The sequence below is a fragment of the Apis laboriosa genome, unplaced genomic scaffold (genome assembly GCF_014066325.1).
Source record: "Apis laboriosa isolate Shangri-la unplaced genomic scaffold, ASM1406632v1 scaffold66_cov157, whole genome shotgun sequence".
NCBI lineage: Eukaryota > Metazoa > Arthropoda > Insecta > Hymenoptera > Apidae > Apis > Apis laboriosa.
In genome coordinates this window covers 146,054-162,268 of record NW_025224076.1, presented here as the reverse complement: position 1 = coordinate 162,268, position 16,215 = coordinate 146,054, and the positions used below count along the sequence as shown (strand labels likewise).

The following is a 16,215-nucleotide window of genomic DNA, read 5'->3' as shown; positions in this document are numbered from 1 at the left end:
CGCATACCGCACAGCTCAAACCCATTATTCCTGTTACTCAGAAATAGAATTATCGCGGGGAGAGAGAGAGAGAGAGAGGAACGCATAGCCGATCAAAGATCTCCACGATTCAGAAGAAGATTCGAGAGATTTCCAACAATTACGATTTCGTTTCGTAACAGGGATCCATTCTATCAGAAAATTTGTCAAATGGATGCCATTCAACAAATCGAATTCGATCTCATTGTTCCTGCCACTAGAAATAACGAAGAAAGACAAACGATCTTTAATCGAATCGAAACAAATATGTATACACCCTGATCCCAAACTAATCATTTTAAATATTCTGTTTAAGGAGGAGTAACAAGACGAGCCGATCTCATTCCTTTTAATTTAACCAAACTCAAAGTAGAATCAGACGTATAGTAGAAGGAAACGTATAGTAGACTTGAAACGATTTACTCGATCTTTCGTATCAGAGATCCATCGTCAAGAGGCGACCTTTTTAACGAAAAAAAAAAAAAAAAAAACAAAAAAAGCAGCAGTTGGAGAGGATCCAAGTCGAGGGATTTAATGTTCGGAATACCAAACGACGATATCCATGAATGGCGAATGGTTTCCACTCGAGGAACGGCTCGAAGAGGAATCGATCGTCGCGAAATTTCGATCGCGCGAAGTCCCGGGGACTCGGATGGCATCCGGTTCGGCATCCGCTCGTCGAACGCGAACCGGTCAATTTCTTCGTTGAAGGAATTACACCAGATTTTATCTGGAAGATCTATAATGGCCGGGTGTTTAAAGCCGGGGAACTCGACGAGCGGAACGGCTTCGAGGAATTAAAAAAGCAGGAGCGCGCTCAGGATCAATGCCTTTTGTTTCCTCCTCCCCCCTCTGCCCCCGTCCAATGGCCATACTCGTGACGCGGCCTACCGCGTTTCCGCGTGTCTCGAGGCCCGGAAACAGCGGATCCAGCGCGATTATGGATCGACGCGTGATCCTTGGATCGCCTCTCTGGCCCACTAAGGGAAGCTGACCGTATACGGCCAATTATGAAGTTTTTCACTATTATATGGCGAGACGGCTAGACCTTGAACCGTTGGCCGAGCTTTGTACAGTTTGATCGCGAAATTTTCCACTTCGTGGAAGACACTGGTTTGTAATCGAATCGATCGATTTTCTATTATAGAAACTAAGGACGAATGGTTTTCAACGAGGTTTCATTCTCCCTCTCTCTACGTAACTCTAAACGTTGTTAAAAGAGAAAATGGAATGCGGATGATGGAGAGGCAAGCCTATGATGGGATTATTAGAAGGACAAGGTTATTAGAATTTACGATTAATTATTATTAATAACCTTTTCAACTAGTTTCTTCACAATTGAAGTTACTTTAATATAATACACAAACGTATGATAAACGTAATATAAACGTCGTTTTAACAAGTAATTACTTTCTCGATGCACATCATTTAAATAAAAAAAGGAAAAAGCAATAATGTAGCTTCAATTTTTCAAATGAATTTATATATTTATAAAATCGGAAACAAAATTGAATATTTCTTCCAAGCCAGATGGCAACGTGGCGGCATTTCGTCTCTTCCTCTCTCTCTCTCTCTCTCTCTCTATATATATATATATCACGATAAAATCGAATAAAAGAGATCCTTGCGAGAGATGAATCCGCGCCGGTTAGAAGGATAGGCGGCTCGTTACGGGCCTCGCGTTGGGAATGACAATATTTCCAGGTAGCCAGTCCTCGTCAGGTGTTCGGAGTTACGATAACGTCTAATAACAGCGGCGATGGAAGTCGGCACGGACCGGTGCAACAGAGACAACGAGAGGAAAAAGAGAAGGCCAGCGCGCGGCTCCGTGACACGCTGCATCGGGCCAGGTGGCCGACCGATTTGCCGCGACCACAATGACGCGTGGGCCGTGGAATTGTCCCGCGTCCGGCCTTTCTACCCTCTCTCTCTCTCTCTCTCTCGTCTATCCTCGACACATGACGAAACCGACCCGTGAGAGATCTCTCAGAGAAATTGCATCGAACGTTACGCGATCGCATTTGATTTACGATTATTTTCGTGCATTCCATTTCCTGTTCTCGGATCGAGAGAACTCGGTTTAAAATCGAAACTTTAGCGGAGATTAGATGAGAGCGAAAGAGATATATAAAATCGATATCGTCGTCAACAATCCTTCTCTCGACGCCATCGAGATTAGGCGTCGTTCCCTGGCACGAACGCGCGCGGAAGGAAGAGACCGGTGTCCCGTTCAATTCGTCGCGCGTGGGCGTCGGTCTAAGAAACGATTCTAAGCGTCGTCACCACTCGGTCAACGGAGTTCTTTGGCTCTCTCGAAGATCCCTCTCCAAAGCCCCCTCCTTCCTTCTTTCCCAGCCAGCCCGATCGGGCAGCCTTGATGAATACCAACGATCGTCACTTCCTTCCTCCCGTGTCAATGTGTTCTCCCGTCGCAGTGGCTGTTGAATTTCAATTCAACGTGCCTCCTTTCGATGCACGAATTCCTACCGCTTGTCCGATTCTAATCTACTACTATTATATTTCGATCGAAAGAAAGAGAAAGAGAAAGAAAGAAAGAGAAAGAGAGAGAGAGAGAGGGAGGAAGGGAGAGGGAGAGTGGACGAAAATATTTAACTTATTTAGATGGAAAATTATATGTTGATCGATATACACAAAGTTTCAAGTTTAAACGAAAGAAAATTTTCGAATAAGATCGAATTCGTTTAAAATCAATATGTTAATTTACATAATAACGTTCACCAAATCGATCAAAATGTCTAACCATACGTATGAATTGCAAACAGCTCGTTCGTATAAACCGAATTCACGGTTGGAGTTCTCTCTATCCAACGTCAGTTACGAAGAAATCCGGTCGATATCGTTTATCAAAACCTCTCGAAAATTGACCAGACATCAGCGAAGTTTAACGAGTTTTTAAACACTTGTCTCGAATTAAACGATCTTTAAAGAGTTTTAATAAATTTTATCGGGAATATGTAACACATCATCGAGCCACGTACTCACCATTTACAACTTGTTCAAATAAGAAAAGGATTTAGCTCATTTTTCGAGTCCATTGCGTGGAAAGTACTATTAATATTTCTAATACTACTCTTAACACCACGAAATCAAGTGTTTCGATAATTTCGAATCCGAGTCGAGTACAACCAAGTTTCACTTTCCAATTTTCAATTACTCGACAATCGACAAAGCGTCGTTGAAACTATCTAAAGCGTAATCGTTTCACGGTTTCGAAACAAGTGTGTTATACGAATAGAAACAAGCACAAACCCGTAATAAACCGTAACAGTTTCAATGTTAAGAAAGATTCGAATCTTTCGCAACTGCCTACTCCCACGTAGTCCGCCGTCCCATCATCTCCACCTCCGTTACCCTCTCTCGGAATCGTAGGAAAGTCGAGGAGAGAAAATAGTCGGCGCGATTGTCGGTGGATTGGCACGTGGCTCGTCGCCGGTCCATTATAAAACACCGTGTTACGTGCGTGGGCCGTGCGCGTAAGCATCGCTAGGTGTGCGCGTCTCTTTCCCTCTCTCTTCCCTTCCTTTCTTTTTTCTTTCTCGCGCGAGCCACGAATGCACACGCACTCGGCTCGGTCGCAAGGATTTTTAACGGTGACGAGGCGGCAGGCCGCTGTGTGTATACACGTATATGTATATATATATATATATATATACGCGGCGATTTCAATGCGATACTTTCAGCCGTGGCTCCGATTCGACATATCTCGATCCGGTTCGCCCACGGTGGACCCGGAGCCACGTCGATGGGTATGAATATGCAACGATAACGCGCGCGATTTATTTATAAGTATGACGCGGGGATCGATCCCTCGAGGTGGCAGGCGTGAAAAATCGGCGTAATATTATCAAAACGCTGATGTTACGAAACCGATGGAAAGCGGCCCGCGCCGATATCACGGCCGGGAACTCGAGCGACGTATACGCTCGTGGAATCGATTAATCTTTCGTTTTTTGGACGAGAATATAAGAGTGGATAGGGATTGGATGGAAATTTTTATTATTATTATTATATATATAATATAGGCGTTGTAATCGAATTTGTTGAGAAAAAAGGTAAGATAAGAAGAAATAGATGATAAAAAATTTTAAACGATTCTAAACGGTTATGGATTTAAGGCGAAAGAAAGGATTATCTCGTCGACGTAAGTTCGAAACGAAAGGAATCAGAGAATCGAACAATCAACGTTTTCGAATAAATATATATACGAGACAATTGCAAGATATTACAGAGATTGAATCCTGTATTGGATACGTGAATCAGAAAAACTTATTCCGAATCTACTTCAAACATTTCCACTCTCCAACTCCAAATCCCGATCGAATGTAACGAAAGAGTCCGTTCGAAGTGGTCCACCCTGTACAGGCCGGCGAAACGTGTCCGCCTCCGATTTTTCCCCGCTATTTTTCGCGCTATCGTATGAATTGTGGAGCAGTGGGGGCCGATTGGTTATCTCTATTCGCGTTCCAAGTTAATTCGAGAGTGCACGCGCGATAAATTAGATAGAACGGAACTATTTCTCCGATCCGAGAAATCGATCGCCGCCCCAATTTATGCCCGACACGTGTCGGATTATGAGAGCCTCCTTCTTCTCCTCCTCGTCTTTCTGGCCGCGTCGTCTTTTCTGCGATCGGAATTCGCGCGGATGGAAGAATCTTTTCAGAGAATCAAGGATCCCTGTCGTGGCGGCGCGTGGTAAATCAACCGTCTCGAAATGGAATGGCGATAAGTTAAGAGGGACTCGTTAAAATTCGAGTAAGTTTGAGTTGTACACGTGTAACGTGCACCGTGTGTTCCACTTTTCACGTTGGATAATTTTATCAAAAAGTTGTTCGGCGGGAATGCGGAGGGAGAAGGATTAGTTGCAGTCGTACAGCGAATCGGGGAATTTTTAAGGAACGAAAGAATAAATGTAAGAATAAATGTGTGTGTGTATATATATATATATATGAATCTTGTATTGCCAAGAATAGATGGAGCCTTTAGAAATATTAATTCGACGATAACGATTACTCCTTCGATATTGATACCAACAGTTCTATTTCTACATAAAATTTTTTTCCTATTTAATGATGGAAAAAACTTGACATGTAATCATCGAACACGGGTTGGACACAGAGAATTTGCACTCGAGAGAAGCATCGGGGAAGTGTCCTAAGTGAAATCGTCAACCGAGTCGCCTCCATCGGCGAGTTGAACGCGTGGTCAAGAGGTAACGACTCGGGCTCGGCCTACGCGCCTCCTCTCCGATTATCCGCTGAATAATTCGCGCCCTTTCGGCGGAACTTAAACTTTGAAATCTAGGGTTTCACTTCGTATGGACGAGAGATTACATTAGACACGGTTCCCTCGTGCACGAGGCCGTAAAAGCCGCTTTTACGGCCGTCAAGGGGCGAGAAATTTACGATTCTGCTTTTTATTTAATTAATTTAAACGAAAGATCGACACGTATGTAGACACGAGTAAGAAAAAGCAAAGGTATCGCCAATTCTATTATCGGATTGGATTGGATTTTTCACGAAAAACGCGTCGAATCGTGCAAGCAAAATTGTATTCAAAAAGAGATATATATATATGTATACTTTCAATCGAAATCCTCTTCGAAACGGGTGAATAGTATTCGAATATTTTCGTGATTCGCCGTACAAGATGGTTTCCTAAGAGGAAACCAGGAGATATCGCTTTAATCGACGGCGGGGCCAATTAGCCGGCCATTACGAAATTCGTTTGGTCGGTGAAAATGTTGGCCGCCACGAGTTCTTCTTTTCCTCACATGTGAGCGGGCAAAGACAAAAACAAGCTGGACCGCTGTTATAATGGAAAATAAGGCTCGTCGCGTGGGACGTTTCATTAATGAAGATGTCTCATTAAGCGGCTCCTCGAGCGCGGTTAAGTCTCGAGGTTATCGGCTCGCCACTGGCTGGAAACGAGGTCTTTTCTCGGCCCATGCCGCCCGGTATAATTTTGACATAATTTTCCATTACGAAACTCTCTACGCGCATCTTTATGGCCCCTGTTCGTTTTCGAATTTCGTTGACCCCTTTCGTACCCCTACGACCGATAATTACACTTGCGCATCGTGTTCCTCGATTATTTAAATTACCGAATGTCTTAATCGCGGATAACACGGAATCGTTCGAATTGGTTAGATGATCCACGCACGACCCGCTTCCTCTCGGAATTTTTAAGGATTTTCGATTCCGCGTGGAATCTCGAGGCGCCTCGACGGTTCGCCACAAGAGATGAAATTCTCTTTCCTTTCCTTTTTTCTTCTTTCTTTTGGAAGAAACGTGTTCCCCACAGCGCGGAATGTCGAAATTATTGCACCGTATGGGCACAATGTTTGGCATACGCGATAAAATGTCGTAACGAGCCTCTTACTCCTGTCAGAACACCAGTTGTGCTCCGTGTTATTAGCGGAGGGAAAAAGAGGAGAAATTTCAAGAGGATTAATAACGGTTAAAACGAGAACGAGCTTAATACCAAAGAATTAATTATTTTCGAACGAAAATAATGAAACTTTGTAGTACACGCGTCCTTATATATATATATATAAGGAATGTAGTATAAATACTTCGAATAACATAATCCGATAATAACAACACGTTCACAATCGTCGACACTCGAAAATCAAAACATTTCTTATATCTCTGCGAAACGTTAACGTATGTAAACACAACATTTAAGAACGAAACAAAAGTCGAGGAATTGCGTAGAATCACGGTCGAATCAGTGTAACGTCGACCGTGGAACGCGATGGAGGTAAATTTTATACGTTAAGATACATTATACATTTTATACATTATATATCAATCTTATTATATTATTATATTAAGATCCACCGTGCCCACGTTCGAGGCCTATCGAACCATCGAATCGACCTTAAATTACACGCGGTTCCCTCGTCGAACTCGTCTCTCCAAGTCTTTTTGAGTCACACCCGGGTCCAGCCGCACGGACATAATAATGGCGTTCTCGCGGAGAAAGAGAGACAACTTAGATTCGCGAGAAAGAGAGAGAGATACCGGGTCCAGGATGAAGGAGCGAGACAGAGAGAGAGAGAGAGAGAGAGAGAGAAGGATACTCGGTCTCAAATCGGCCCGCACCCTTCTGCCAACAGAATTTACGATTGTCCACGCGAAAGCGTAGGTAATCGTCGATGATATCACCGTTATAAATAGGCACGCCTCCTGTCCCCCGTATATTTATACCCGCGCGCACCGTATACACCTACCTGTCCACGCGAATATTCACGCGCGCGATTCCTTCTCCCCCTTTGCCGATGGTGGAGTGGATCTGACCGTGTACACACGTACACACGTACAGGTGTACAACTCGTGCCTCTCCTCCTGAATAGCGAGGTTGGAATTACGGGGGCAGCTGCCCACCGGGGAGCAAGTTTTCACCGCCGGGAAACGCCGTGTTCTGGATACTCCGCATAGCGCCGATTTTATCCCCGATCGAGGGGGCGAGAATTCGAGTCGAGGGGGGAGAGAGAGAGAGAGAGAGAGGGAACGAAAGAGTTCGCGCGTGTGTGTGTATCGTGTGTTGTGTGTCGTGTGTCGTGTGTGGTGGAAGGGGAGGGGGGAAAAGTGAATGAAATTTTAATCGCGGAAGGCGATAATTAAATAGATAGTTTTCCTTTGCTCTTTGATCACGGAATGCCTCGTTATTTTTTAGAACCGTCCCGATTCTTTGAATAAATCTCCTCGATCTCTTATCCAGAGGTTATGTGCGTAGTTGTTTGGCGAATACGAAAAGTAAAGTGAGAATTTAAAATCGAGTCGGTTCAGAAGTACTCGGATTAATTAATTTTATAAGGGATATTAGAAGTTTTATAATATTATAAGCTTCGCGTTTCTTTTTTCTCCAAAACATATTTTTAGTTCTTATCTAGAGGTTATGTGCGTAGTTGTTTGGTGAATACGAAAAGTAAAGTGAGAATTTAAAATCGAGTCGGTTCAGAAGTATTTGGATTAATTAATTTTATAAGGGATATTATAAGCTTTATAATATTACAAACTTCGCGTTTTTTTTCTCCAAAACATATTTTTAGTTCTTATCTAGAGGTTATGTGCGTAGTTGTTTGGCGAATACGAAAAGTAAAGCGAGAATTTAAAATCGGGTCGGTTCAAAGGCATTCGGCTTAATTAATTTTATAAGGGATGTTACAAGCTTCGCGTTTTTTCTTCTTCAACGTGATTTAGGCGTTAGCTGCTATATTTTTAGCTAAGCTTCGTCGGAGAGTCGGTGGAAAAAAATAAGGTGGACGACGCCACTGTCGTCACGTATAGGTATAAGGCTGTTGCTCGATTCGGTTCGGCACAAAAAGTAATTGCGGAAAGAGGCGGCCGATAAACGCGACGAAATGACGTTCTAAAAGGGCTTGCGGCCGGTGGTCCGCGGCTTTTAACGAGGCCACCATTTTCTACCTACCCGCTGTTACGCGCTGCGATTCGAGCGCAGGGAAGAAGCGGATCGGGCGCGGAACAAACGCGCCGCGGGGGTCGCGGGCGAGCGTCTCCGCCTCGACGTATTTATACGTCGATCGATCCCGTCGTATACTCGAATCGCTCGCGTGCTGCGGGGTATAACGTATTCGAACGCGGCAAAAAAAAAAGCAGCCGCGGCTCGTTTGCCGGCCGGTGAAATCAATTTTCGGCCACGTTCTTCACTTGTCTCGTCTCGTCTCGTCTCGTCGCGTTGCTTGAAGAATCGTTGCGTGCATCGTCGGCCTCGATGAATTATCGTTGAACAATCTCATTGTTCCACGATCACGATCTTACAACTCGTTCAACTCGTGGCTTTCTTCTGCTAACTCTCCTCCTTGCAGTGAAAATAAGGGAAATTCTTTTCTCGAATAAAAGAATTTTGTGAAGTTAGTTACGATCGATATACTATCAATAATAACTAGATGATAGAATCTTGAACTGCAAATCCCTGGCAAATGCAGCAGTTGATTAAATAATCAATAATCACCTCATTATAAAAAAAATATAAAGAATTTCACCCCCAATTCCATATATATATAAACCCCAAAATTAGAGAAAGTTTGAACGAACAAAAAGTGACACGTAACAAGAATTACATTCAAAGTGGCCTAAAGTAAGAAGATTGCATTAATAATTTCCAAAAATGGCGGTTGAACTGTTAAAAACGGCCGAGGGTTTCATCCGCGGATACCAGGGGATAACTGCAACCTCGAGTGTCGGACGCAAACACAGTTGCGCGATTACGGGCTGCCACGCATAATAACCGAGGACTCGAGACACCGATCGGAAACGAACGTCGTCGCACGGGGGACCGTTAGGCGTTTTCATCGGTTATTCCGGACATCGAGACCGGCACTTCCTCCTCCGCGCACGCTGGAAGTCGAGATTGATCGGGGGCGTGTACGTGCCCGCGATGCAACGGGAAGCTTTAACTGATATTTTTATCGCCATTCGTTGTCAACAGACTCGGGAATAATTCGATTTCTCATCCGGGTTAATTATCGAATAGATTCGTGATGATGAAATAATTGGGATTTTATTTTTCAAATTTCGTAATAAATCTTCTCGAAATTTAGAAATAAGACGCGAGAAATCGAAAAGAGATATTAAAAGTTAAATATACTCACGTTACCGAATAGTTAGAAGTATCCTTTCGTTGTATAAATATTACATCGCGACTCTTTCACGAGCCACACTGATATTTTCAATTTTTACAAATATCTATATACATAGTTTCACTGTTTATTAACATTCGTGGAATGAATCCACTCGAAAGGAGAGGATCCTCTTCGCCTCATTAACGAAACATACAGAACCAGAGACACTATTGGTTCCCTCGATAGTTTCGATATCACGAGCGTGAAAAACGTTAATTCGAGGCAAAGGGTATACGATATCGTTCGATGAAATTGACAATTTTAGCCGTGCGTCGATCTTCCGTTACGAGCGGTGGCGGATCGGCCGCCTCGCGACCCGTGGATAAAAACGGGTCTGTGAGGCGGAGGCGGCGCGGATCGCTGGGAGAAAATCGGTCGCTCGCGATCGAAACGGGGACGATCGAGGCGAGGACAAGAAGCGGCGAAGGGGAGGGCCTTAAAGCCGCGGCGTTCTCGTTTTAAGGGTCGTAAAGCGCGGCGACAAGGGCAACGGGGAGCGTGCAAAAAGGGAGCAATAAAATGTAAATGTACTCACATTCCTTGTTGCGATCCATGGCGTGTTGAAGGGACGAGTCGTCGACCTCCGCCTTCGGCGGCGACTGATTACCCTCGGCCATCTCCGCGCCTGATCCTGGAACACCCGCGGCCTTCCTTCCTGCCACGTCCGCCGCTTTATCCTGCTGCGGCGAGGGCTTCGTCCCTTTCTTACCGTTTCCAGCGTCCCTGCGGGTCCGAGAAACGAGCAAAACGTGCCGTTTTGTGAATTAATCTTTCATACGTCGATGCGTCGATACTTGGACCCATCGAATCCTTGGTCTCCTCGTGCAGAGGAGATGGGGAGAGGGAGAGGCGAGCAAAACGAGTGTCAATCGAGGCTGGGCTCCATCCTCCCTCCCATCCCCTCAGCCCGCGTGTTTTTGCCGATGATGAAGGAATGACGGATCAATCGACACTCGAACGGAATCGAGTGGAACGTTTTCATCAGAAAGCGACGAAAACTCGCTCTCCTCCCTCCCTTCCCCTCCCCTCTCTCTCGCGACGATCGCCGAACGACTGACCCCTTCTGACTCTCGACAAGAAATCGAGGGATATATATCGGTAGCTCTTTCTCTCTTTCTCTCTCTCTCTTTCTTCGAGGTTCTAATAGATATTGTCGTTTTTATTCGGAAAGTCTCTTGTATTTTATATCGATCGTGAAGAGCGAATATCTAATTGGAATAAGAATCGTTTTACAAATCGATTCATCGTCTTCTCGAATAATTTCCTTCGAAAGAAATATTATCGTCGTAGGTTACTCTTCGTTGTTCAATTTATCCTCTCGCGTAATAAATCTTTACACCGTATTCTCAAGTTTCTTCTTAATCGTTTCCCGCTCGTTTGGTAAAAATTTAAAAAATTGCACGCATATCGACTCGCTATAGAACACCACCAACGAAATTTCCACCATAAATTCTCTCCTCCCTCCCGTCGCCGAAAGAAAAATCGGCACGCAACTCCCCAAAAGATCGCGTGAACAGCCATCGTCGTTTAATTTATCGCGAAAGAGGGCCGGTGACAAACGCGTATCCGCACCCGTGCAGACGCCGATTTTTCTCACGGATCCACGGTGTAACAAAAGTAGCCAATTAAAGTTTATCGGGGGACACGTACGTACGCGGAGGTAATTTCGAATTCTCCTGCAACTTTGTTACGACCCGCGCTATCTCCCGCCTTTATTAACCGTTATTTACGTTTACTGCCGCGAATCTTCTCGTGGCCAGTATATTCTCACGTTCGCGAGATGATTTACCGGGGTCGATAAGCAGCGATATAACATCGATACACGCTTTATCTCGCGGCGTTCCAAGAGCGAAAACCGCCTTGCTCCTTGCAACGATAATCTCGAACCGTTGGACACCGTAAAACCGGGCCATTCTTATAAAACGGCTGCGACAAGATAAGAGGATTGTCAACCCTTTGATAAAATTGTTACCGGCGAGAGAGAGAGAGAGAGAGAGAGAGAGAAAGTTTTCTTAATATTAATTCTTATGACGCTATTTTTAACGTGAAAATTAATAATTGTATTGGATGAACGACTACGTTTCGTTTCAAAAATAATCACCTCTCGTCTTTGGATTCTCGCCTGCCCTCCTTCCTGTCCCTTTCCTTCTCCTTCAAGCAGTCCACCTTCTTCGCCTTGGACTTGGACTTGTTATCACCTTTGACGACCTTGTGCTCGAGAACGGCGCTGGTGTCGGCCGCCACGATGCCCTCGGTGTTCAACTGTACACCGGAAGTACTCGACGAGGAGGAAGTCGAGGCTCGGGTGTTGGTATAGTCCTGCACGGGGGAGGAGCGCATACCTCGTTATATCGTTCAAGGACGGCCGATCGACACGAAAGGAAAGGACGATCAGCTTACCTTAAACCACTCCGGATATATCGCGCTGATGGTGTCCAGAAGATCCTGATCGAGCTGAATCCTCCAGAACGGGGAGCCGCTGTCCAACCTGTGGCCAGACTCTGAAACCGTCAAAACGTTCTTACATAATACGCATAAAGACACGTATGTAAACTTGTAACGATCGAAACGAGACGATTTCCAATTTATCGAACCCTCCCCATTTCGCCCCATTTCGATGTCGTCACAGCGTCGACGACGAAAATTCTCTCCTCCAACAGGAGGCCAATTTTTTCGAAAATTCGGATCGGCGACCCCGTCCATCAACCCGAGGGGAGGCGATTAAATATAGGATTTAGAGCGTGCAACCGTTTACGACCCACCGCGCGAAGGCTGACCGGTTCGGGCCCCAAGGAGTCATTCCCACCGCATAAGGGCTAATGGTACCCCCGACGACCAATAGCCCCGAAGGCGTATCAAAACCTCACGGAATGCCGGCCCCCCCGGTTTCTTTCGCGGATTCCACGGGATTCCCTGCCTAATTTAAACGTTCGTCCCCCCTCCTCTCCTTCTTCCAAAGGGATCACCTCTGGACACGGAGCAGACGAAGGACGGGAGAAATCTGTCTCTCCCCCCCCCTCTCCGCGCCGGGTTTCGTTTCGTTCGGAGGGGATGGGGGTGGGGAGGGGAAGGGGAATGGAACACCTCGTTACGACGACATTCTACGACGGGCCGAGACGCGTGCCCTGCCTTCGTGATCGAGGCCACGGAATCGGGATGGTCGGGGAAGAGAGAAGAGGGAAAAGGAGGAAAAAGGAGGAAGAACGGTCCCGCGGGACTTTCGGAACAGAGGCTCGCCGACAGAAAACACGGGTTCGAGGGCTGCTGTCCCCACCCGTTCCCTCCATTATTTCTCGAAGCAAAAGGGATTTTCCTCGCTACGTGGAAAATATTTTTAACCAGATAAACGATTCGCGTGTTTGTTCTTCGGGAGATACGGTAGAATTGCAGATATTAAAAAATTAAAAATGGAAGGGTGATCGACGAATTGTTGAAGTATTATCATCGAAGCTATCTATCGTCGATTGACAAATTGACAACACTGTGTTTTATTTTTACATTCCTCTGGTCTGATCTTCTTTTCTATCAGAGCGAGTAACAAAGAAAAAAGAATTTAAAATAATACAGGATGATTCCGGATTAACTCATACTCGAGGAAAGGTGAGGCTACCAAAAGGGAGACTACCACGATCATAAATCTTCCTAAATAGCCCGCCTCCTTCGAGTCACTGATTTCTTCTCCTCGATCGTACCAGGAAGTGTTATATATATATATATATAAATCCCCTCCTCTCCCCTCGAAACACTTTTGGCGAGAATCGTGGTCACCCTGAGATCGGAGATTTCACCCTTTCAACCCAATGAAGCCGAGGGGCCGAGCGGGAATAAATGGTCAATCAGTATGCGCGCGAGGGACGATCCGCTGTAAATCACGCCGTGAATCATTCGTCGACATAAATCTCTAAGTCTCCCCACTTGGTTGGTGGATCAATTCGATCTTTGGAGCGGCCCCTCGAGCACATTAGTTAAACGCTGTGCATGCCATCGTTTACGGGACACGAATCGCGAGCGCAAAGCCCCGTGGAATCCTCCCGAGTTGGTGGATAAAAACCGCGACGACCACGATGGCAACGGCCTAATAGCGCCGATTCGAGGGGGGAGCCAGATCGGAAACGATACATCACCGATCCCCCTCCCCGATATAATGCACCTCTCTCTCCTTTCGGTTAATCGAAAACACTTTTCGCGGTTCCTTCTCTCGTGGGGGGAGGGGGCAAAGGAAACATTTCGAAACATTCGAGAGAACGAATCGAGCATTTCTATGTGGTCTTGTTGGAAAGTATAAAGATGAGGCTTTTGCCGATCGTTTCGAGAATCGTGCTCGTCGTGAATTGTATCAAAATTATTACGAGTTGAAGTATTCAGGCTTGAATACTTTTTTTTGCCATCTCTCAAAATTACGTGTTAAAATTTATTCGCCGATATCTGTTAGTTCCGATTTCGTGTCTGACGTAACAGAGTGGATTTTATCGGATTCGATTAAAAACGAAATGGCGCCCGACGCGAAAGCGAGAAGTATTCCACGCTTAAAGTTACGAATACGAATACGTGTTTCGCGTATTTCCAACTGGTTTTCCGGGGAGATACACGGATCTCTTGGAGATCTCGTTGGATGGAATACTAATTACGTCGCGTATCGTGGCCCATACGTCATCCGAATAAGCCTCTGCCAACAGCTACTGGTTTCACGCAGAAACAACCGCTGGACGGACGATCGACTAGTTCCTCGCGAGAGAAGGAAGAAGGGGGGAGGGAGGGAAAGAAAAAAAGGAGGAGGGTATCTGCGAGATCCTGGAAGCCGACACGATCGACTAGCGAGAGACAAGCGCAAGAACGGTCAACGTGGCCCCCTGAAAACAATAACAAACCTCGGTGACTGGTTCAGCCGATCGAAGCAGAAACCTCAACCCCTTTGCAGAACATATTCCGTGGAAGACCCCGAATGCGAAATGCATTCCTTGGAAGCGGGCACGGCATCGGCCGCCAGTCGAAATTCGGGCAAATAAATCTCGCGCTTCTCTCCTCTTCTTTTCTGTCCCTCCCCTCCTCCAGGGAGCATCTCTCCGCTTCCCGTCGTCCCATTCGTCCTCGTAGTCGTCTTAGTTTGTCTTCTTCTTCTTCTTCTTCTTCTTCTTCTTCTTCTTCCTCTTCTTCTTCTTCTTCTTCTTCTTCTCTTTCTCCTTCTTCTCGCTCGTGAAGATCCTTCGATCTTCGATCCACTTGCACACTGACGAACCCGTCCTCCGGAGGAACATGCTCCCGAGTATATATAAGTGTACACACGAATTCGAGTGCATTTTATACTGGGTGGCGTGATTTCGCTTGCATTGACCCGTTAGACTCTTTTTCCGTGAGTTTATTTTAAATAATTTCGTTTTGGATAATCGCGCAAATTTTGTAGAGGAAAGGAAAAATCTAAGTCCAACGGTTGGGAAGAGGGTTTAGTTTTAAGGTAATTAAGATACGACAAAGTTTAATTACTTTTCATGTTGCTAGGTATTTTTTGGTTTAATATCTCTCTCTCGAGATCATTAAGATCCGGCCGTCGTATAATATTATTTTTCTCCAGTTCTTTATGCATCGTGATGGACTGGTTAAAAAATAAAAAAATAAATGTTCGATTTAAAATTACAAGGAAGCGAAAGGTATTCATCATATTTTATACTCTAATTTGGACAATTTCGGTGGTCGATTGATTGAACAGGTGCATCATTTTTTCGAAACGCATAATCCTTACTTCTCACGTAATTCATATTTCTTCCGACCCGCTTTTTCTATCCCAATCAAACACTTTCCCCTTCCCTCGTTATCCTCAAATTACGACGAACGACATCTTCGAACAAATTTCGAATTCATCCTCCACTCCCTCTCTCAATTTATTAATCCAAAAAAGAAACGAATTTCAGAAACACCTTCGAACGCTCGATCGATTCTTCCTTAAACTCCCCCTAATTCCCCTCGTTCTCGAACCTTTACACCCCAAGCGCGATCGATTCGCGACAAACACCCTGTACAGAAGGATCGTACACGTGCACAGGTTGCATTTTGAGAGAGAGAGAGAGAGGAGAGGGGGAGGGGCACGTGCGTGTTCGCCCTTGCATCGTGAGTCACTCTCTCGTCAGGGTCTGCGCTGGTAGCCGCGAAAAACTGCACGCTGCACTTCGGGAATGTCGTTGGCATGTACAGGGTGTTCCCCTTTGCTGCTGTCTGGCTGGCCGACAAGAACGGCCGAAGAAGCTTTGCCTCGGGATTTCGCTTCCCCCTTTCTTCTCTCCTTTTTTCCCTCCGGCTCGCGGCCCTTTCGGGGAACCGACTCGCACAGCTCTTCCTGCCTCGTTCTCGATCGAGGAAAATCTCCTACGTTTGCCCAATTTCGTCTTCTCTCGGTTTAACGTGATATAGGCAGGACGAGGATATATATTTTGAAATATATTGGTGTTTGGGAAGGTATCTAGAAATCGTGGGATGAAGTGGGATGCATTTTCTTCGTGGCGATAAATAGCCATATATTTTTGAATCTCGTTCGATTT

At 45.4% G+C, this 16,215-nt stretch overlaps 1 protein-coding gene across 2 annotated transcripts in view; it reads right to left on the bottom strand.

Annotated features, from left to right (window-relative positions):
• The window catches only part of LOC122718624 (myocardin-related transcription factor A-like), a 153,613-nt gene that overhangs the window by 70,765 nt on the left and 66,633 nt on the right, over positions 1-16,215 (bottom strand). For both annotated transcript variants that reach the window (XM_043943823.1, XM_043943825.1), the window contains exons 3-5: positions 12,086-12,186; positions 11,787-12,004; positions 10,221-10,408 (exon numbers count right to left, since the gene is read on the bottom strand). In XM_043943823.1, the coding sequence (XP_043799758.1) occupies positions 10,221-10,302 (82 nt within the window). In that variant the 5' untranslated portion in view covers positions 10,303-10,408; positions 11,787-12,004; positions 12,086-12,186. The remainder of the gene's footprint in view (positions 1-10,220; positions 10,409-11,786; positions 12,005-12,085; positions 12,187-16,215) is intronic.